General features: G+C 33.6%; 1 protein-coding gene and 1 pseudogene across 1 annotated transcript; both read right to left on the reverse strand.

Annotated features, from left to right (window-relative positions):
• Positions 1-8,441: 8,441 nt before the first annotated feature.
• On the reverse strand, positions 8,442-11,281 carry LOC106388936 (transcription factor bHLH35-like). Its single transcript, XM_013829112.3, has 5 exons — positions 10,983-11,281; positions 10,744-10,906; positions 10,427-10,648; positions 10,163-10,333; positions 8,442-8,748 (listed from the first exon to the last, which is right to left on the reverse strand). The coding sequence occupies exons 1-5, from the start codon at positions 11,060-11,062 to the stop codon at positions 8,644-8,646; spliced, it is 741 nt and encodes a 246-aa protein (XP_013684566.2). The 5' UTR covers positions 11,063-11,281; the 3' UTR covers positions 8,442-8,643.
• A 2,225-nt stretch (positions 11,282-13,506) lies between these two features.
• LOC106388927 lies at positions 13,507-19,050 on the reverse strand (annotated as a pseudogene).
• Between the last annotated feature and the right edge of the window lie 5,530 nt (positions 19,051-24,580).

Here is a 24,580-nt window from a genome sequence, read left to right on the forward strand (position 1 = left end):
TAAGTTTTGAAAATTTGGACTATGTCCATGAAGATTTTGAAAAGGAGTTTTGAAATCTAAAACCGATGATGGCATCCTGTTTATTAAATAAACAGCAGTTGCAAACGCATAGGTCCAATATGACCGAGGCATGGATGCATGAGACATGAGAGAAAGTCCCGTTTCGACAATATGTCTATGTCGACGTTCTGCAATGCCATTATGTTCTGGCGTATGCGGTGGACTCGTCATATGAGAAATGCCATGTGTAGCTAAATAATTTCTAAGCCCTATATATTCACCCCCATTGTCTGTGTATAAGGTTTTAAGCTTGGTTTGAAATCGATTTTCAACCAAGGCCTTGAACCTGGCAAAAACATCAAAGACTTGCGATTTTAATTTCAAAGGATATAGCCAAGTGTACCTTGTGTAGTGATCTACAAAGATAACATAATACTTGAAGCCATCTATTTGAAATAATCGGAGACGTCCAGACGTCTGAAAACACAACATCTAGGGGATGAGAAGATCGAAGAGTAGAGTTTTGAAAAGGTAACTTATGCATTTTATTAATCGAGCAAGCATGGCATGGCTGAGCCATTAAAGTATTTGAAACAGTAGGTAATTGAAATTGCGAAACTACTTTTTGAAGAATAGAAAAAGCTGGATGTCCCAAACGGGAATGCCAATCCGACAAGGTTGTCTTCACGGCCGATGCAAATGCAAGCAGAGGTTTCGAAGCAGAGGAGTGCGGCCACTGGTACGTTCCATCTCTAGGTTTCCCTTCGAGACGAAGCGTCCCTGTTTCCAAATCCCTGACCTGAAAATAAGTAGGTGTAAAGGTAACAGCAACCCCATTAGCAGTACATAATTGGAATACTGAAATAAGATTCTTTTCTAGAGCAGGAACACATAATACTTTATTTAAGAAAAATGGACGAGTGTAGGAAGGAAGAGAGAGTGAACCAGAGTGAGAGATGTTTAGGCCAGAGCCATCTCCAAGAAGGACACCATCTTCACCTTGGTAAGGATTATGCAGAGAGAGATTGGCAAGATCAGAAGTCATATGATGCGATGCTCCTGAGTCGAGTAGCCATGTTGCAGAATCAGACATCATCGCAGGATTAGCTATAGGTGGCCACTGCTGGTACGGCTGCATCATAGTAGGATTAGCGCTTGGTTGCTGGTTCCAGTTGTGGTTACGGTTCTGTGGCTGCTGTTGATTCGAGAATGATGATCCCCTGACCATGCGAAACTCTGGACAGTACTTAGCGCTGTGGCCTTGAGTACCACAAGCTTGACAACGACCTAGATATGGCTTAGAGAAGCGCTGTTGGTTGTTGTGTTGAGGCTGTCTGTTTTGATTGCTGTTGTTGCGACGCCAGTGTTGATTATTGTTGTTGTTGTTGTTGTGGTTGGGGCGAGTGTCAGCAGCATGTGCAACAACCGGTGTGACCTGAGTAGACTCACTGGCCATGATGGTGGCTTCACGGTTAAGCAACCTCTCATGTAGTTCAGCGTAAGAGATAGGTGTATCACGACCATGGATAGCGTCAATCTCCGGCTTATAGTCTTCGGTGAGACCTGCTAGAACCCTCTCAATGAGATCCTCATGATCCATTGGTTTCCCAAGAAGAGCAAGGTCGTCAGCTTTAGACTTGATGGAGAGAAGGTACTCGCTGATTGTCTTAGTGCCCTTGACACATCTTTCGATCTGAAGTTTGAGCTGCCGTATGTGTCCACGAGAGGCGTTCCCAAACGTTGTTGCAAGAGTGTTCCAAACATCTTGAGTCGTGTTAGCGCTGGTGACAACAGACTGGACCGGCAGAGAGATCGAGCCGATCATGGAGCTGAAGAGAAGGCGATCTTGGCGTCTCCAAGGCGCGTGGGCTGGATTTGGAGAGACCACTCCATTCACCATGATTGTCGAAGGTGGAGCCGTGTTAGTCTCCTCAATGAAGTGTTGAAGCTCGTGACCTTCAAGTAACGCACGAACTTGGCGGCTCCACATCACATAGTTGAGATGTGTTAGCTTGGTTACACTTGACATGTTAACCGAGAGAAGGGTACTTTGTGGGTCTTGTGTGTTGAACACAGAGGTTCTTTCAGCAGTTGATTTTGACATAGTTAAGAGAGATAAGAAGAAACAGAGGAAGAAACAGAGGAAGAAGACGATGGATGGAGGGAGGCGGAAGGAAAAAAAAAAGAAAAAAAAAAAGGAAAAGGAGCTACCATATTAGGTTTATGGAATTGCTTAATTGTATTGATCACTTTGGATATACATATATAGTTAGAGTACAAGAATGATTATGGGAAACTAATATACAGAAGTAATGACTTAGCCGTTAGAGACTAATTATATGCTATCTAATATATACTTTCCTTACAACAGGTTTCGCCCCATTTCTTGATATCGTAGTGGGCGTTATAGATATCTAGATAAAATTTTCAAATATATTATATTGACGAAGATAAAATATTCCCGTAAAATATCTTATTCTATAGTTACAAAGAAAAAATAATCGTGTTCTCAAATATGAAAATTTTACGACATAAGTCTACACAGATTCGTTACTCGTCAGTTATATACAAATTTGTCACTTGTCAGCATATTTTTCTCAGATTTGCTCAGATTTTGTCATGTCATTTCCTTTGTATTAATTCTCATCGTGAATCTTTAGATTAATGCTCACCATTGGTTCATATCCAATCATGCATACTTGTTAATTAGAACAAAACTTCAAATCGATATCTTGACCAGGAATAGAACTTACAAGCCAAACTAGAAATGATTTCACAGAATTCAATTGACAAAAAAATCTTCAAGAAAATTGAAAATAATATGATGAACTTTTCTTATCTTTTTTTTTTGATCAAATGAACTTTTCTTATCTAAAGAAGTGTACTAGAGAGAATTTGAACCTCAAGGAAAATAAAACAGGATAAACCTTGTTATGACTCTGTTCCAAAGTTATTTTTGTTATTATATTACATTCTTCTCTTCTGACAACATGTGACCCATCCTGGGTATATTACTAATTATGTACCATTTCTCACACAAGTTTTGTGGAGAAAAACATATTAGCTATTTAATTTTAACAGCACGTATAATTGAAGTATATTGTCTTGTTGTAAAAATAATAATAATAATAATCTCCAAGGGTGTTTTACTTTTCATTTTTGCTTCATTCTGTAGAAAATTTTGGTTCAACAATATTTTTCTATGTCTTGGAATTTTAAATCAATGAACATTTGTGCCTTAAATTTTTGAAAATACTATTTATTTCTTCATTTTGAAGATGATATTTAAAAAATTTGAGTAGCTCTTTAATTATAACGTGTTCTCATTTTTTTGTAACAAATTATATGTATTAATATTATCCACTTAATTTCAAAGTTATATATTATTATTTTTTTTATCTAATTAGCTGTTGATATCGAAGAATGTGAATATATTCATTTCAAAGAACTTCTCTTTGATTTAGAAGAACATAAAATGAAGAATCTCATTTGTTGATCATCTGTAGGAAATATACTACTCCTTCCGTTTTTTAATATAAGTCGTTTTAGAGAAACTTTTTTGTTCCAAATTATATGTCGTTTTCGGTTTTTTATGTAACATTTATTAGTAATTAATGTTGTCTGACCAATGATAATATATCTTCTAATTTTCTATTGGTTAAATTGTGGTTAGGTAAATAATTAATGATGTTTTTGTTTCGAAAATATAAGAAATTAATGATTTTCTTAATCTATGTGCATAGCTTCAAAACGACTTATAATAAAAAACGGAGGGAGTATATGTTTAGTGTTTCTTTATAAATCTAATTTTTTTTTATGTTATGTATAGTAATTTTATTAAATGATAACGTTTAGATTATATTAAATAGTAATTATGATGATTTATTGTTAAAGCAAAATAATTGGATTAAATTAATAAACCTGAAAATAAATGTGTTATGTATTAATAACTAGTACTAAAACTAAAATTGAATATTTTTGTAATATTTTTGTGCAAAGAAAAAATTAAGTAAATCATTGGAGAAAACGTTTCTTCATTTTTATCTTTATTTTGAAAACTTTAATTTCGTAGAAAGAAAAACTGTACTGTATTTTGTTACTCCTTCCGGTTTTTATTGTAACTAGTTTAAGGAAAAAAATTTTGTTTCAAAATGTAAGTAATTTTCAAATATCTAGATAACTTTTATATTTATTGGATATAGTGTAACTAATCAAATGATATCAACTTTTTTTATAATTGATTGAACTAATTAATTAAAGATTATTTTTTCTTAAGTAACAACTTTTTTAATATTAGTGTTTTTAGTCTAAACTACTTACATTGTTACATTGCATATGTAAAACAGGAGGGAGTAATTTTTTAGGAAGTCTACTCTTTAAGTAAATAGGACTCTTGCTAAAAAGGTAAGATGAGACGTACTGCGTGTGATTTGTCATTATGAGGACCTTTTTCTTTTTCTTTTTTATGAGGACTTCAAAAGGATTATGGTTAACAAGATGACTATGAAAAAATCTAAATGCTTATTTTTTCTTACTTTTATCTGTTTCACACTCTCACTAAAAAATTGAAATCAAAGAGAAAATTCACATATTTGTGATTGATCAAGTATCAGAAAAGATGCGGATATGTAATATGTTGAAGCCCTAAAATGTTATAGTATTGTCTTAGAAATTCAAAACTATTTTGTATTTACTTTGTTACAATTATCTTACCATGTGGTTATTTCGGCCACATTTAATGGGTCTTCGAAAATTTGTCCTTACACTATAAGTTAACATAAACCACAAGATCAATATAGACAAAATACAGAAAACTGAATAGTTGTTGATGAAGCATATATCCCAGTACCACATATCTTAAACCCCAATTTAACCATAAATTCATTTTAGTATCACAAACTACTAAAAATATCTCATGAGACATACTATCTTCAAATCCCCCAAGTGTATTCATTATTCTCGTTATATTCTGGTTTTGAGATCGAGAATGTTAGACGTAGAGCGGCTGATCTCTAAACATGAATTGGAACTGAAGTGTACAGTCTTTTAACGTTGGAAGTTAATCATATATCATATATGTACATAGATATGCTAGAAGTTTGCTAAACTATATTCCCTCCGTTTTATAATAAGTAATCTACCTTTATTTATTATACAATTATTTAAATAAAAATGATTTAACAAAACATCTATTAGTCATTTAAAAATGTAAGAAAATAATTTAATGTAAAAACTTATACTAGAAATGGAGAATGGCGTTCTTTTCAAACAAAATTAAAAAAAAAAAACTAAAATGATATTTTTTTATGAAACAGAGTGAATATAATATATGGATTTGATATAGTAATTAAAGTGAGAAACTAAAAATAGTAAAACAAAAACACAAACTAAGAAAGATCCAAGTGAGATGTGTAAATTTAAATTAAGAAAGATCCATGCAGAAAGATCCAAGTGAGATGTGTAAATGTCCAACAACAAGTGTAGTATTTTCCTTTTCTTTTTTTGAAACAAGGGGGTTAACAAGAGAAGTATTTTCTTCTCTTACATATTGGAGGGGACCGTTGCAATTATGCATGGCCTAAATTTCGAATCGTATTGTTTTGAACCAGCATGGGTAAACAACACAATGGCATAACTCTTTCATCGTCAGCTTCCATACCTATGATAAAACTTTGTAACCTATTAGGATTTAGGATCCAAAGAAAGAAAACAAACAAAGAATACGATTAACTAACTAGATAAGTGTTTTTTTTTAAACTGAAAACTAGATAAATGTTTGAGGAGTAATAAGATGTTGTAAATTTATTTGTTTCATGTTCACTTATTCAATGCAAAACAATTATCCCAATGATGTTATTCACTTGTCCGTCACTCTTTATCTTGGATCCTAAAAAGCTTATCATAAGCATGGAAAGACAAATGTGAATTATGAGATTGCATATTTCTCCATGCTGATTAAATAAACTAAAAAAAAAGTGAAAGAAAATTCTATTGGTCCCCAGCCAGAAATGTAAAAGAGAAGAAAGAGTTCAAAGTTGATCTGCACTTTGACAAAAAAAAAATATTGTTTAGTAATAATTCTATTCTAACTTTTTCATATTTAGGTAAGAAATTAAGTGGGCCGAACTTTTAACAAGCCCATTAAAACTTATTTTCTGATTGGTACATATTAAATATAATTCTATTTAAATAAATAGCACTAAGATACTCTTAACGTTTTGTGTTGCTTATTTATTTAAATGAAATTATATTTAATATGTACCAATCAAGTGGCCCAAGAGCAAGGACCTTCATATTTAGGTAAGAAATTAAGTGGGCCGAAGAGCGAGGACTCCCAATAATGATGTCCTTATCTACCGTTGTCTCAACTTCACCAACCTGAAAGCCACTGCTTTGGGATCGAGATCATAGCTTTGATTTTTCTGAAGAATAAAGAAGATGCCCACTCTGAATCTCTTCACAAACATACCAGTCGATACCGCCACATGCTCCGACATCCTCAAGGACGTTACTAAGGCCGTCGCTAAGATCATGGGCAAACCTGAATCCGTAAATAAACTCTCACTCTGAGCTATCTTTATCGAAACTGTAACCACTTGATGAAAGATTGCTAGAAAATCTGATTTGGTATTAAAAGCAAGAGCATTAGAGGTTCAAGAGGGAGGTTCACACGTTTTACGAGAAAAAAAAAATATTAAAAAAAACAAAAGTGATGAACTCACCCCTTCTCACCTCTTCTGCATGATACCCTCTCTCCTAAAGTTCATCACTGTAGCGCGGGCCCCACGATACGTGGCGGCCCGCGATTGGTCAATTTTTTTTTTTTTTTTTTTTAAAAAAAAAATCAAAATGAAAAAAAGAAAAACTTTAATAATAAAAAATTAAGAAGGTGAACCCCAAAGGGGGGTTCACTGATGCTCATGCTCTAATGTGTTATATTGTGATAAGTTCAAGTTGACATATCAGTGAAGGATTCTTGTTATGTGGTCTTAACTTGTGAGCTACGTTAAATCAATCTTTTGCATGTTCATCACTTATACAATGCATGGTCGTCTCCTTATTTGTTGCTTTTAGTATGTGATGATACTGCTTTAAAGCGGAGGGACCATTGCATTTGCTGGTAAATCTGCTGCATGCATATGGAGAACTGATTAGGACCAGGCGTCAACGGAAAGCTTAGCGAGATGATATGTGAATATGAAATGCCCAGGCCTAGATTCTCCATATTAAGATCTCTATAGATAGCTCCCGATTTTATATCAAATTCTACGATTCTCCGGTAAGTTGCTTAAAGTTAAAAAGCTGTGCACAAGAACCATGTTACTTACTTCCATATACGAGCACAATGTGTTTTGAACGTTAAAATGATATCATATGACTTGAATCCATGATTTTTTTTATGTTCCAGCGACCTTTCTTCGGATTCAACGGTTCAACTTTCTGAAACATGGATTCAAAGTTCAAACCTTCGCGAAGAGGCGAACACAACTTTGTAATTAAGATAATAGCTGTTTGCATCTTGATTTCAGAAGCTTTAGATCTTTAGCTTCATTATAAACCATATCTCCCTTAAAACCAATCTTATCTCATATGAGTGTTGAAAAGAGAGCTAAAGCAACGCAAAACAACCACTTTTGCCTTATTCTTCATGTGGAATGGGTCTGGCAGAGAGAACCAACCTGGTTAGAGGACAGGTTGCAAAGAGAGAGAAAAACTGTGCGAGGACCTGTACACTCTGAGGCGTAAGTAAAAAGACCGAGAGCCTGACGTAGTAGCTGCTGATGTTAGAAATGTAAAGACCGAGCTGGATACGAAAGAGAAGCTAAAAATCCATGAGGATCAAGTACAAGTATGTTAATGGACATGATCCTAATCTTCTGTCTAAAAAACACACAGACATCAAGCCAAGTAACCAACTCAACTAGTAAGTCTAATTTCTCTGGTGAGTGTGAGTCTTGTGTGAGGCTAATGTCTCTGATAATACTTGAGTAACCGCAGAGGCAGATGCAGTTCCTCCTCCTGCCAAGAACAAAAAAGTTAGCTATCACCATGTTGCCGGAGAACTGCTCCAATACTGGTAAACCTCTTGCCGTTTGTGCTAGGTAAAAATTTTGTGCAACTCTTTTAAGTTTTTCTTTATTGTTTCCTTTTGTTGTTAATCATATCGAAGTGCTTTCTTTCGATTTCAAAGGGCTTTTTGAAAAATGGAATCCACCAACACTTGTCCATTAAAACATAGCAACTAAATGTTTAGCATTAAAAGGGTTACTACTATCTTGACTTTTATCAACAATGGCATGCTATTATTTTCTTTTGTTGACAAAAGTGTAAATCAATTATTGATTCATTGGTCCTACTCTTCATTTACCTTACACTATCAAAACTGCATCATCATCTATTTTTTGGTCAAATCAAAAATTCATTATCTATTTGTGAATAAATAAGACGCAAATCTCCTTTCTTTCAATTTATACAAAGACAAACTATACCATTCACCACCACCCCCCAAATCAAGGAGTACGATAATTAGAAACATTATATAAACGGCAAAATAAGTCTTCATGATGGACAAACAAAACGAAAACTGAGACATATTATTAATTTGTAAAGAAAAAAAACACAAATCAAAAACCAAAAAAGTGATTAGTAAAGAGAGTCGATGCTCCAAGTGGGGCTTTGAGTTTCATTATATGCTCCTATTCCTGTTTCTATTTTTAGCCTCACCACCTCTTGTTCTTCTTCATCCGCCTGTTGCAATTTATTTAAAAAGATTAATTATATCATCAATGCTTTAACAGGACATTACAAAATCGAAAACCCAATGAAGACATGAGCCAAAGAAGAGACAGATCCCATTATTATATTTGGCAATTGCGATCATAATCTTACCTCCTAAGATTCAATAATTTCTTGATTTGAACTTTTTTTCTCTACTGAGGCATTTGATAACTCTAGACAATATATAATGTATTTGGCATAGCTAATATTTTATCATGATATCCTATCGTTATTTAATTCGAGCTGTTGAGCAATATTCATTACGAAGCAATCAGATTCTGCTTACCACAGAAATATTATTTTATTTTCTTAACCAGCCAAATGGACCAAACGCCAATAAATGTGGGACCAAAAGTGATTTTAAAAGAACCTCAATCAATGTTTGGTCCAGACTGGAAGCTTCCGATACGGAACCCATTTACGTTATAGCATTACAAACCGGAACTAATTTACCCATACATAAAAGAAGCATAAACATTTTCTACAAAAGAACAAACTCTTTAGTAGTTTGTAAACTGATAAACAAAAAAACATATTTTTTGAAGATTTTTAAAAAATTTGACGCTTTTAACAATGGATTAGAAATATTTAGTTTCAGTTTCATACAATTTGCTTCTTTTGTTTTGTCAAAGGTACCAAGTAAAATTGACCAAAATTACAGAATTGCCAGGCCAACAAAAAAATGTATTGACTATATACACCAGACGACCAAACCCAAATAATTAGACTAAGCGTATATTTTCTTCTAATTTAATTATTAATTTACTCTAATAAGATCTTGCTTTAAATCAACTAAGAAAGGTCCATGTTTAAATCAGTATCAAATCAAATATCTTGCATTTTATTTATTTATTTTGCCAGGTAAACAAATAAAGTAATCACACAATGGCTCATTGCCAGCGTGGCTAATTTAGACATTTTAGTGTTAAAATAATTTGGCACGACTAGAGACTTATACTATAGAAAATCTTTCAAAAAACAATCGGATGAGATTGCAAAATCTAGTATAAAACTCGACTCACGGTTTACACAAATTAGGAAATATATTAAAAGCTAAAAGACTTGCAAAACCATACAAAAAATTGTTTCTACTTTGGTTAATATTAAGAAAACTTTAAATAGTTGACAAAAAAAACTTTAAATATTTTGAGAAACCAGAGAAGCTACTAGTATCGTGCGGTTTACATAATAAGTATTGGATGATGGAGATTAACTAAAGTAATACATATTTGAACAAAAAAAAAACTAAAGTAATACATAATATTTTATATTTTAATGCTTCTTTTACTTTTTCTTGAAAAGTTTACTATCCACTTCTTGACTAATTTTAATCACTTAATAGCAATTAACTAATTGCAAATTGGAGAGAGAGAGAGATGCTGACCTCAATAAAAAGAGTGTTGAAGATCATGCCAGAGAAATAGTTGAGATTGGAAGTAAGGATTTTGAGATTCAATGACTCAAAGACTTCACACAGTTTCACCATTGTGTCTGTCCTCTTATTACATGTTACATTCACCACCATTATCCTCTCTCCCATGGATGTTACCTTCAACTTCAATCACCCAAAACCACCACAATTTTTTTTATTTTTTGGAATTTTTTACTTAAATATGTCTGATTCACTAGTAATCGAAAAAACACTTACTTCGATAACTTCGATGAGAGAACGGGAAGAACCAGAATCAAGCTGTTTCATTTTCTTGGACGTGACAGGAACCAGTAAATCAGGATCAAAATCTTTACTGAAACTCAAGCAACTCTTCGGTGTAGATTCAAGTTCTCTGATCTCAGCTTCGAGCTTCGATTCTTCATATTGTAACCCTTGTATGTAACTAATAGCATCTTTGATTATTGATGCTTTATCCATCTATGAGACAAGAAAAAAAAAAACAGAATTGGTAATAAGCTTGAATCCTGGAACTAAAAGAAAACAGATGAAAACTATATTAAAAAAAAGGGAACCTTAGTGATATTAGGAACAACTGATCGAAGAGCGAAGAGTCTCTGGTTAAGTTTCTGTCTTCTGTTTCTCTCCGATACAATATTCTTAGAAGCCGGCGACGAAGCCGCCCCATCAGGCGAGCTCGAATCATACGACCCAGATATAGCCTCCTCCAAAGGCCAGCTTTAAGATAGAACAAAATATCAAAATCTCCAGTGTTTCCGGGAAAGTGTGTAAGAGAAAGAGAAAAGGAAATAACCTGTCGTATTCGAAGTCTTCGTTTTGGAGGAAGGAGTTGTGTTCCCAGTAATTGTTGAATTCTTGGTCGATATTCTCCATTTTCCGACAGATCTCTTTCTACTCAAACTGTCTGATCGTTTGTAGTGTCTCCTTGTCTCTCTCGACCTGTGAGCTTTATATAGAGAAGGCCAATGAGAGTGTGAGAATGAGACAGTGAACCAAAGTCTCGGGAGACAACAACGTAGACTTCCAGTTAATATACACAGTTACACACTTGAACTTGTTATCTACTTACTGTACAGATCTAGATTTTTTTCAACTTAAAAAGAAAAATAAAGACTAGCATAAATGCATAATATATTATAAAATATTTAGGATGATATTCGAGGGTTTTTTTCTGGACCTGTTGTCAATTTCTACAGTGTAAGCGCTAAATAAAAACAGAAAGTTCCCCTCAACAAAATGAAAAAAGTGGCGAAACCAACAAATAGCCTAAAAAAAATGATTTGACAACTCAACATATCTGTAAACAGATTTTACACAACAAATCAAATTATATGATGTTAATTAGCTAATTAACTAATAAAAACATTTTTAATGCTGAATAATGTCATTCTTGAAAAATAAATATACTAGTCAAAGGGATCACACTGAAACAAGGACAATTAAAGAGCCATTTCAAAGAATCCCAAGTGAAGTTCGGTGTTTCGTTTCACATGTTTTCGACACAAGTGGTCCTAACGAAAGATAGGATCTCATGTTTTGCGCATCTGAAAAACGTTTTAACGACCAACAGACATATACTTATCAAGTCCATGACATGAGGTTAGGTATAAACCCAAATCCTAAACGCAGAAATTTCTCACACAAAGCATCAAAAGATCGGCAGTATAGAAAAAAAAAGAAATAATTACCTTTATTTGTCTTGTCATTGCATAGGTTCACTTTAAGAAAGTGTAGGAAGCTTCCCAAAGGACTTGTTCATCTATCTTGCTCAAGTCTTCATCGTCGAGATGTTTCCACGTCTTGAAACGTTCAACTCCTGTCCATGTATCTCTTCCTTTTCCGACCTTAGCCTCAATCACCCTTGCTCTTCTGTGACAATTAGGTCTTCCATAAGCATGGTATCCAAATCCTCCACCGTAACAAAACCATACTCCTTTTAGATTTCCACAGAAGTCATTTACGTGGTCGTGTCCTATGAACGCGGCTTTTACATTTCCCATGGACACAAAGGTCTGTAAGACTCCTGATTGAACGATGGAGCATGCAACACCCTCCTGAAACTGGCCAATAAAGGGTGTGTGTACCACAGATCACGGACTTCCAGGATTGGGATGTGGAAGAAGGCTAACGCTGGAGGATTACCAGTAATGCTTTGGTTATCACCCTGTTTAGTCAGTGAGCCTTTTTAGAGGTCAATGAATCTCATTACCAGTGTGTATTCATATAACAAATGGCCCTGCGGATTCATTTTTTCTGTTATTCTGGCCAGGTTTTTCCAGATTCGGTTAGTTCGGCCACAATCTCACGGAATTGAACCAAGAAGAATTTGGTTCGGTTCCGTTTTCGAATTCCTTGGTTTTGGTTAGATTTTAGTTTTAACTTTTTAACTTTTTTTAAAAAAATCGTATAATATTTGGTTAATTCAAGTATATTTCAGTTACTTTTTAGTTAGTTTGGTTCGGTTATTTTGGTACAAATATTGCTGTTGCAGAGCTCATTCTCTCTTCGTTCTTCTTCGCCACTGTTAGCTAGAGTCGGAGGAGGGATGAAGATCGATGAATCGTTTCAACTTTCGAAAACGGTTGCGTTTTGGCGGGTTCCAAGTCGCAAATGGCGGATTGATTAGGCCCATTGGGCTTCTTCTCATACTGTCCATTAATATAAACCATTGAGTATCATAATGTTCCTTTTCGTGCAATGCAAGTAATTGTATTATTATTTTCTAGTAAAATGTTAAATTTTTTCAAGTTTTTGACAGTGATTGCAATGATTAAAGGAATGCAAAAATTAAACTACACAATACAATGAAAACTACTTTGACAAAAAACTGAAATGGGAAAACTATACTAACAACCAGAAAGACCAAAAAAAGCTGGAAAAGTCTGAGAAGAGAAAACGGTTGCCGCGAACTACCGAAAGATAGGCGTCCTCAAACCTAGAAGCTACGGATCATGCAACTTCCGTAACCCGACCCAACATAAACTGGTTCGAAGAATCGAAACACGAACCTTACCAAACATTAGACAGATGCACCTCCGACGGCACATAAGTCTCCACACGACGATGCCATCGATCCTTTGAATGCCGTCTCCAACCCAACTTCTCGTGACCGGCTGCACCCATTGAACCGAACCCACATATAAAGGGAGCGAATCGCACATAACTCATCCTTCAGGAATACGCCTACAAGAAAAATGGCAGACCGAGTGATCCACTGCCGAACGGAGACTAAACACAGCAGCCACCAACGAGAAAAACAAGACAAAGCCGCACACTAAGTGGGATGAGAGAGCAAGGCGAAAGGCCATGCCTACAAGTAATCGCATTATTTTCTACACTAATGAGTGGTTTTTGCAAAATTTAAAAACACATTTTAAAACGCGTTCATATTACATTCGAAGAAAGAAAAGTTACACCAGTCAAACCCCCACATTAGTAATGGAAATTTTACATTGAAAAGAAAATAAACAAAAGAAATTTTTAACCGAAAGATTTACTCGAACTTGGAAACTTGGACTTTGTTCGGAAGACATGTACCCACCAACCCCTCCACCATATTTGTTGTTGTCAACTATACCCCCATACACCATCCTAATTACATTTATATCCTTGTCCCCGCCCTTTTTAACCGTTAGTAACCTTGTTTGGAAAACCTCCTTTAACCAACTTTCAAACGCACCCTTCTCAAAGTTACTATTGCCGCCTATCTCCTCCACTAATTTCTCCTCCACGCTAAACCTAATTCCCCCTCCGGAAAAACCTCCCTGAAAACCGATGTTGTCATTGCCTTCTCGATTCCCGGTTGATATGTCCGGTTAAGAACAAACCGGTTCTGAATCATGTTTAGAAAACTACCAGAAGAAATCTCTTCCTCTGCGGTTAGATCGCTTGAAACCGGACTGATCTCTCCCTCTTCGTCTTCTTCTTCAACTTTTATGTTCAAATCGAGATGAGAGCTATTGAAACTCGATTTCTTCTTGATATCTCCTGTCTTAAAATTCTCACCCTCCTTAACCGATAAATCAGATTCCGGTTTTCTCTTTCTCCCTAGACATTGTCTCCTGACTTCCAAACCAATCTCCAAAACAGAGTCTCTCTTCTCCCCATTTTCGTCCTTTGTCAAAATAAAGATCGCACGGCGATGATCAATACCGGTTTTACTCCTCCGGTTCTCTTTAAACCGGTCAGCAAGGAGTTTCAAGAAACGTGAATCCGCTAAACCGATGTCTTCGATCAAGAACACAACCTTCTCACGATTCTCCAGTTCTCTTGCCTTTGACTCGTTGTCTTTCTTCTTAAAGTCGATGTGAACAAGAGACTCGTAAGATCCGAACACTGTTTCAGATATAGTACGAGCTATGACCCTCTTCGCGGCTGCATCGCTGCCTTCTATCATAATCCAACCGTCTTTCTTGTTCAGCACGCAATCCGTTAAACTCTCAGCCATCAAACGCATTGTCGCAGCTTGCCATGGAATACTCTCCTCCAAAGCTTTGACCAAAGCATTCATCTTCTTTCTTGTCTCTTTTACCGAATCTGATCGAGATAAAGAACGCCCCAAACCGAGTGTGGTCTTCACATTTTGGCTGTCATGGTCAGCTTCATTGATTGCTCCACCTAAATCAAACTCAATAGTGCAAGAATCCTGACGTCTGAATTTGGCAATTGAGTTCGTAGCTCTTTGATACGGCGTTAAACTCAACGTTGATGGCCCATAAGGCAAGCCAAGTGAATAGTTTTCCCCCATCAGACTAGATAGACCTGTCTTATTATGTAGATTTTCACAAAACCTGTTCCATTTTCTCCTCAAGGCCATTAGCTCATCCTATATCGCACCAAAAACGAGAATTTAATCTTCTATTTTACAACTGAATCAATCATTTAACCGTATATTTAAAATTCAAAAATCTTACTTTATGTGGAGATTTGTCTTCATCATGACATTGGAGCCAAGCAGGCAAGAGCTTCTCGTGATTACCCTTAAGGGATTTTGCTTCTCTCTCAAAGCTAGTAACACACTCAGGACAACAACTTAGCACAGAGTTTATTGTCTCTCCGTCCTGAGCTTTATTGTAACTAGAAAAGGACTTTGCAATAGTAACATTACTGATGTTCCTTGCCTCATGTCCACTGCAATAAACAAAAGGTAAAAAGAGAGTGATCAGTGGCACCCTCGTAAATAAACGTCTAAAAAAGAATCATGTAAAAGGTAAAAAGAGACTTGGTTCTAGTAGAAAGAGTTCTGTCGACAAGAAGACAAAATGTTTCCCTAATACAGGACGGTATTTAAAAAAATATGAAACATAAAATCAAAAGTTTCAAGCTCTTGTTGCAGGAATATTCTCTTCTACGAAGTTTTGAAATGAATTTGTCTACAAGCAATGACCAATGGATAGAATGAGACTATATATATCCATATTTTGAAATTCTAACGTCCAAAAAATAGGACAAAATATAAAGTTTAAATTCTCCATAATTGACCGACCTTTTGCCACCCTTAGGTGGTCTCCTACTTAACCTATGGGGGTCCAAGTAGAGAGAACAAAAAAAAAAAATGTATATAAAGTACTTAATGAGACTATATAATGTGCGAGTGGACAGGCATAGACATAGAGTTTTGGCTTCAGTGAGACACTGATCTGAGTAACTCAGAGAACAAAAAGGGACCCGTTTCAAGTAACCTCTGCAAGAAACACAATAATTCAAAAATAAATTATCTTATCTTTATTTTTGAACTGCGACATAAAGATTCGATTTTATCTAAGATTAACATAGATACTAGATTTGACCCGTGCTTAGAAAGCGCGGGTTTTTCTAAAAGTATAAACAATTTGATATGAATTAATATTTGTAGATTGTTGTACATTATTATGTTACAAAATATTATTATATTGAGGCAGATAATTTTTGTAAAATTATATAATTCATAAATAAGTTTATTTAAGATTTTGTGTGTATATTTTTATTTAACTCTTTTGGTCTGTCTATTTTATCTGGACCAAAAACACAAACCAAAACCGACTTGAAAATATAGGTTTGGTTCGAGTCCAGGATAAAGTATCTATTGGTTATTTTTTAAGACCCACAGGTTTTGATCTGGTCCGGATCATACCCGAAACCCGATCAGGTACCCAAATTAATCGGATCTTTTTAGTATATTAGGTATGTATGGGTATTTCGTATATGTTTGAAATTTGGATATTCTTTTAAATTTTAGGTTTGGGTTTTTGGTTATTGTTTCAGGTTTTGGGTAAAATTCCAATTTTAAAATATATTTTGGGTATAGAAATTCAATTTTAAGTATTTTTAATTTTTCGATTCATGATTTAGGTTAAAATACGGGCTTTTCGTATATTTATTTGGGTATTTATTTGGAGTCTCAGGTAGTTTTTAGGCTTACTGGTACTTTGGGTTTTAGATACCCAAACCTAATCGAATCAGTTACATACCTGAAAATTATATGAATTTTACGGGTATTTAAGTTATGGATTTAAACCGACTCGTATTTTAAAATTTATTAGATCTTTTTTTTTTACTTGTTTGTATAAATATTATATCATTACTTTTTAACTTGTTTGTATAAATATTCCACAAACATTAGAATACAATAATATATATATATATCAGTACGTATAGTAAATCGATATGTTTACTCCAAAATTAACAATATGTTTGGTTTTAAACGTATTGGTTGGTGAATGGACTTATTAAAATCAAAATAAGTTGGTGTTATACGTATGGTAAGATATTTGGTTTTATCAAAAGGTATCAGGGCTCCAACTTCTGTTTTCCATAAATCTTTGTTGGACTTATTAAAATCAAATAAGTTGGTATTATACGTATTGTAAGATATTTGATTTTAATAAGTCTAACAAAGAGATATAGCTCAGTTCAAAAAAAAAAACAAAGATATATAGAAGTGACTAAATTATTGTTAGAGAAATATAAAGTAATATATTATTAGTCAATTATTATGGTAAGACCAAAAATATTGTTAGTTAATGAAAGGGTCCAAACAACATTTTTAAATAGATTTTTCAAAAATGCTTCCCTTTTAATAGAATAGATACTAGCTTGCGTCACTATCAACGCAAAACCTTTTTTGACTAAGATGTCACCACAAAGATGTCACTACTTTTGTGAATAAATGACAGACGATAATGTTTTTTTTCAACTTTAGAGTAATTAATGGTAAAAAGTAAGAAAAAAGAGTTTACCTTGTGGCATGAAGACTTAAGCCAAGATTAGCAGAAGAAGGTACAGAGACAGGATGAAGAGCCCACAGTGTTTCTAGCGAAGGTTGTCGCATTTGGCATCTCATGTATGTCTGAAACGAAGCTGTTCCCATCACCCAAACCCTTCTCTTACAACCATTACTATGATCATTTACACCGTCTAAATCGTCGTTATATTCAGCGATTAACTTCCCAATTTCTCCGACCAGATGATCCAAAGGACTGTAAGAAGAAGATAACTCATCGATTCCACCGTTTTTATTAACCTCCTTGATTGTCCACTTTAAGTCACCAGTGAAAATAATTACGTCTTTGCCACTGGTCGTGAGAGACACGACTCTCTTCCTTAACTCATTTATGTTCGTCTCCACGTCTTCTCTTCTCATAAACTTCGACATCATTGGTGAAAACTGAAACTTGACGACATGGTTCTGCTTTAAATCCCCGGTTTGATCGATCTCTCCTCTCTCTAGCCTCCCCATCAGCTCGGAGACGAATCCTTCCGCAAAGGAAACGGAGTCTCCAACAATCACGGGGTTCTTCTGCTTGTTCTTCTTGCTCAAAAGAACATCAAAGACTAGTTTCAAGTCGTTTTCTCTTTGGCGTTGATGATGAGATGAGGTAACCAAAAGTGGCTTTTGGTCGGGAGATTGGTTTAAGAAATGGGTTTGCCATAAAGCAATATTAGGGTTTAGAAAGTTGAAATCTTTAGGGTTTTGGTAGTGGTGGTGGTGTTGTTGATCGGGAGAAGGTGGAGAAGAGAAAACTCCGACGACGGAACCACCGTGGAAGACGGAGTAAACTGAGCATTCTTGGACACAGTTTTTCACGGCGGTGCTGTTGAATCCAGCTTCTCTCATGACCCGGCTCACACTCGGGTCATCGAGAATGGATATAACCAACTGTTCAAGCTCCACTTTGACAGCAAGAAACTGCGTTTGCGTTTGCTCTTGTTGTTGTTGTTGTTGTTGTTCGATGCAGCCTCGTCGCTGGTGAGCTTGAGCTCTTTTTAGTGCAGCGACGAGAGCATTTGCGAGGGAAGGCTGACCATGGAACATAGGACCAGGAATAGTGGGAAGCCTATTGAGTGCGACATTTAAACAAAGCTCAAGAGCTCTGCACTGAAGAGGATGGTTTTGGTTTTGGTGATGATGGTGAGGGGAAGGGGCAAACTGGTAATTTGAAGGAAAACCAGGGTGAGATTTAATGCATGCCCTTCTCAAGAGACTTGTCCTTGATGACAATAATGTAGCTGCAACATGGAGAGGAGTGACCTGGACATTTAGAACAAAAAGCTTTTCTCATTAGCAAATAGGACATTAAAAGATCAAAACCTTATACATATTCCCAAAATTTGTATGTTTTTTAAAAACCTGAGCATGGCCTCTTCTCCTAGCTAAAGTGAGAGATTGCTTCAAGGCAGAAGCAGCCTCTGTAGCGAGTGTCTGTTGAACCTTATAACCACCTGTTCGCATAACTTGTTACGCTAAACCCTAACCCCCCACCCCCACCTTTTGAAATTGAGAAACCAAATAAAATATACCCAACAAGTGAAAGAAGACAGAACAATAATAGAGAGAATCCAAGAAAGGAGAGAGTTTGGAGAGAGAAAGAGAGAGGTTTAAGATAGTGTTAGCCGGACAAAGAGACTAGACCAAGCTGGTTCTTTTATACTTATTTACTTATTTCGTGGGGGGGGGGGAAATTACATGTTTATCACTTTCATAGTATCATTTTTCATTTTTACCACCACTAAAGAGACATTTTTAAAAATACCTTATTCAGTGGCAAAAGATTCTTATCCTTGTTATTTATATATAATAAATCATTATCTAAATATAAATAATAAAAAAATAAAGAATAAAAAAAAATAATAATAATAATAAAAAAGTAAATTTTTTTTATGTTTTCGAATTATACTTTTTCAAATTCGAACTTTTTTATACATTTTTTTTGAAATTGTTTTTTCGAATTTTTTTTTCAAATTTCTTTTTGAAAAACGAAAATTATGTTTGAAACTATTTTTTAAAATTTTTTATATATTTTTTAAGTATTTATTTATATATTTATTAGAATCCTAAATTTCACATTCCAAAAACCCTATCCACCCCTCAACTCTAAATCCTAAATCTAGATTAGTTAACCCTAAGGGTATAATTATCTTTTACTTTTCATTAAAAGTGAAGTGAAGGTAAAAATGGTTAGTGTAAACATAAAAAATGATACTATGAATGTGATATTTGTGGCAATTTCTCTGTTTGTGCTGGTTTTCTGTTCATCATCTTAAATGTTTTTACACGTAATATTTTAGAAGTTTTTATCCAATTTTAGTTTAAAGTGGGTTTTGATCTCGTAATGCTTTTACTTTATGATGGGTTCCTTTTTGGACAACGAGCAGCTTTTGTACGCTTTTCATTTTTGCAGTTCACTCATTTTTTGTCTTTTTATAATTTTTGCTCTTACAGTACAGCTTCAGTATACCATTTGGCTCATCATATCTCTTTTATTTTTGGTAATTATGTGGAATAAGAGCATAAAAAGCTGCCTTTTCAAAAATATAATTTACACGTTAATACATGCTCCCTAATATAATAACATTTTTATATATTTTAAAATTTAAAATTATTGACAATGTGTAAACTATTTAATAGAAAGAGTCTAAAGAATTTATCAGTTTTTAAAGAATTTTTTATATGAGAAATTCGTCTTGTTTTCTCTCTTCTTTTAGTTTTTTTTTTATGTAATAAGAAATTCAATGAAATACCCTAATAAGAATGCTTTCAGAGCATCATCAAAGGAAAAAAAAACAATTTACATATGGTATAGCAGTAAACTAGCTAACTGCTAAAATGATAAAGTAACGAAAACTCCTATGCTGAAATAAACACTTAAGTGAAAAATCATGTCGTCAACTCGAACCAGCGTCTCATAAGGCCCTCAAGCTTACTTCCATGCCGATATTTTAATGAGGAGATTCTATTTCTCATGGTTTTGTCAATCTTATGAGCTAGTTGCTCCATCCAGACCCAAGCTTTCCCATGTTTCCGTGCATTCCTCTCTCCCCATGTGATAGATCGTTCTTTGAAATCAGGGGCGAATCTAGAGAATTATTTTTATGGGTGCACAAATGGTAACAAAGGAAAAAATTGAGGATTTGGTAATAAAATAGAGAATTTGTACTCCCTACACACCATTTTTCCCCTATTTGCACTCCATACCTTATATCCCTCTAATTTTCTTCCCCCAACATTACCATTTTCCCCCCCATTCAATGATATCCCACCTTTGTTAGTATATTTAGCTAATTTACTCAATAAAATAATGGGTGCACAACTAAATTTTAGTCATGTTATGGTTATAACTTTGCTATAAAATATTAACTATCTAAGTTTTAGTGGATGCACGTGCCCCTATGCTTAACAAGCTAGATTGGCCACTGTATGAAATGCCACCATTTCCAATGGTTTATTCTATTTTTACTCTAAAATAGAGTAACTCTATAATAGATTTTAAGTTTACTCCAACGGTATTCTATTTTAGAGTAAAAAATAGATATGAACAAAAAATAAAAAAAATAAGTTACTCTATATTTGGAGTAAACATGTTTTTCACTCTATCATAGAGTGAGAAATAAAGTACTATTGGAACATTTTTACTCTAAACTCTATTTTAGAGTGGGGTTGGAGATGATTTAAAGAAACACAAGTGTTTTTTAAAGTGTCTAGGATAAGAACCTTAGAGCATGATTATTGGTAGGACTAATTTTTAGTCCTTAGCTTATTTTATTATTATTTTGATGTTAAGAGACAAAGTTAAGATACAATCCCAAAAGTGTAGATTATTGGTAGGACTTTTAGCTGTCTCTTAGTAAATTAATTATTTATTTTAATAAGTAATAACATATAAAAGATAAATTTAAAATAAAACATATTGTTGTTTTATTGTTAAGAATAAGAAATGGATAATCATACACAACAAATTGATTGTTTTATATACCTCTAGATCTGGACTCATAGACGCTTCACAGCCGATGATAGTCTGAAGTTTAGTCTTTCATATGGGCAAAGATTGAAGCGTCTCACATTTTCATTTAATACGGGAAGATAGTATGGATCTCGGACACAAATCGATTTTCCTCTCCCGAAATATCATCGTTCTCTCCGCAATACGACACGTGGCTCGTTAGGACGACCACAAAAAGTTCTTAGTTAAGCGACGTCCCACCCTTAATTGTCTATTTTTCATTTAAATTTCACCCCTTTATTACTAAGATATTCAGCCTGGGACATTGATAATCATGCTCTTATGGAGTTATAAGTATAGTGTATATGTGAAAAACAGTTAATTACAAGAAGGACAAAAGAGAGGAATGGAGAATGGAGTTTCTCTTTCTCTCACGCCAATCCTAGGAGAGAGACAGCATTTCATTCCCGTAATACTGCAAAAGCAACCTTCTGTCTCATATCTCTCTCTTTTATTTGCTTATAAAAACATTTATTTTTCGAATGCATTCATTTATTTATTTAATAAATACTCCATCCGCCATCCGTTCGGATTTATTCGACGTTACAAGATTTGGCACATCAATTAAATGTTTGCGGTTATGATTTTGAGTTTAGGGTAAAATTTGGGTATTCGAGTAAATGTTTTGGTAGTTTCGAGTCCTCATATCATATTCTGGAAAATAATTTGGGTATTTGAATATTTTTAGATATTTTTAGTTTTCAGATCCATTTTGGGTCTTTTTCGAACCCCAAATATTCAAAATACCAAAACATATACTCGAATACCCAAATTAAAGCTTGCACGTTATTATATTACTTTCGGAGTCTTTTTATTTTAAGAGCCACAGTTCGATGAAAGGAACAATATAGTTTTGGTATATTGGGATACATCATGAAACATGTTTAGAGATGATAGATATTTTAGTATGTTAGATTTGTACATATGTATAATTCTTTGGTCCACTTAGAATACGTCCAAAAAGATGATTTATAAACTTGGTCCACCGAAGTTAGTCGAGTAATAATTAAAATTTAAGTTAGTCGAGTACTAATTAAAACTTGTTAGAATTAATTAAATGCATTTAATGTTATATAGTTAGAGAAATTTAAGGTATGACCAAAAAATAGTTAGTTAATAAACTAGGTCATCCAAAGTTAGTCGAGTAATAATTAAAAGTTAAGTTAGTCAAGTACTAACTAAAAGATGTTAGGATTAATTAAATGCATTGAATGTTATATAGTTACAAAAATTTAAAGTATGACCAAAAAATAATTAGTCAATAAAGGAGTGCAACAATCTTTCATAAGTAGATTTTTGGGAGTGATTTCCTTTTAATAGTATAGATTTAATATGTACCTAATGATTGGTAGCCATAATTTAAAAAAAAAATAAAGATAAAGTTTAAGATTTTGGTTTTATAGAGCTAATGAATATTGGAGCACTACTTTGCTCTTAATTTGTTTAGTGTAATGATTATAGATTCTAACTTTTGTGTAATCATAGAAACGGAGAAGGATTTAATTATGGTGGAGATAGTCCAAATCATTGGGGAATAATATCCACATAGGACCCATGACATGAAAAACCCCATAGTTAAACATAAATTAATTCAGGCTACTCCATTTGCAAGGAAAGAATATACTTATAGAGAAAGATTGATGAAGAAAAAATGCAAATGAAGTTTTCTTTAATACCGATAAGGAGCTAAAGTAGCAAAGTTTTAGATTTCTAATGATTTGGTTTGCATTTTGCCTTGCAAATTTCCAACAGTATACATAGTTGGAATATAAAGATGTCCCTAGCATTGCAAATGCATTTTAGTTTACTTCAGTTTATAATTTAGATATACTAGAAGCTTCATCCAAAACAGAGATTTATATTCAATCTAAGCTCCATCAATAAATGCAATTGTTAGGCTAAGACCCCATGAGTTATCATAATTGATTCCGTTACATACTGCTTATATTTGATACGTAGACAACGGAGTTAATTTTAATACTAGAGTTTATCCCGCACATCGTGCGGATATATTTTCATTTTATAAATATTTAATTTTGATATATTTATATTATTTTTAACTTTAGTGAAAACTGTGTAACCAATTACATTTTACAATTATTTTTTTTAATTGGTTGAAATATTATATTTGTAAAGTTACTTTTTAGAGAAAAATATTTTTTTTTAATTTTTGTGCAATGATTCAAAACATCATGTATTATGAAACCGAGGAGTATTATATATTACTTAATGTTTTCATATTTAATAATTTGTATACTTTTATTACTTGTTATTGATAAATAATTATTTTTCCACACTTTGATATTATGTTTGCTAAATTTTTGTAATTTTATGTTTATAAATTTATTAACCTTGAGCTTATCCAGATTATATTATTAATTTCTATTTATAAAATAATAATTAAAATTTTATATTATTAAAGTAGAATATAAAAGTTGTATGATATTTTTTTACAATACAAAGTAAATGATAATAATCATTTAGTGACTTCTTACTTGAAAATAAAATTAAAAATATATATTTTAATTATGTAAAAATGATTTAAAAATACAAATCATATAATATATTTATGTTTAGTTACAAATTTGAACTACTTAATAATAATCATTAAACTATATTATTAAATGAAATATAATAAAATATGTATATTAAATATTTGGTGTGATAAATAGTGTTACACCATGGTGTAATTACAACAAATTTGGTGGAATAGTGTAATTTTTAGTGTTCTATTGGAAATGTAATTACACCAAATTTAGTGTTTTGGTGTTCCATTGGAGTTGGCCTTAGCCCTCAGATTTTACGTGTTTAATATATATGAATCATTCAGCTTTTAAATATATCCAATATAGATGGATCATCTACCTTTTATATCGTAATTTTTGTATACCGTAATCTTAGGGCGGGCCTAGCAGTAAAAATAAACTTGAAGTATAGTTGGGAGTTGGGACATCACTTATCTCAGAAAATGGGTCTGGATCACTGTGTCACAAGCTAGTAGACGTGGTTAGTATTACTCATCCAGCGGCAAAAACTATTTACACTTTGTCACATATAACTGTGAACAAATTATCTACGTCGTATATATTTCTAGATTACTTAGCATGTGTTCATATTAACAAATGCCCCAGAA

This window comes from Brassica napus, chromosome A2, assembly GCF_020379485.1.
Source record: "Brassica napus cultivar Da-Ae chromosome A2, Da-Ae, whole genome shotgun sequence".
NCBI lineage: Eukaryota > Viridiplantae > Streptophyta > Magnoliopsida > Brassicales > Brassicaceae > Brassica > Brassica napus.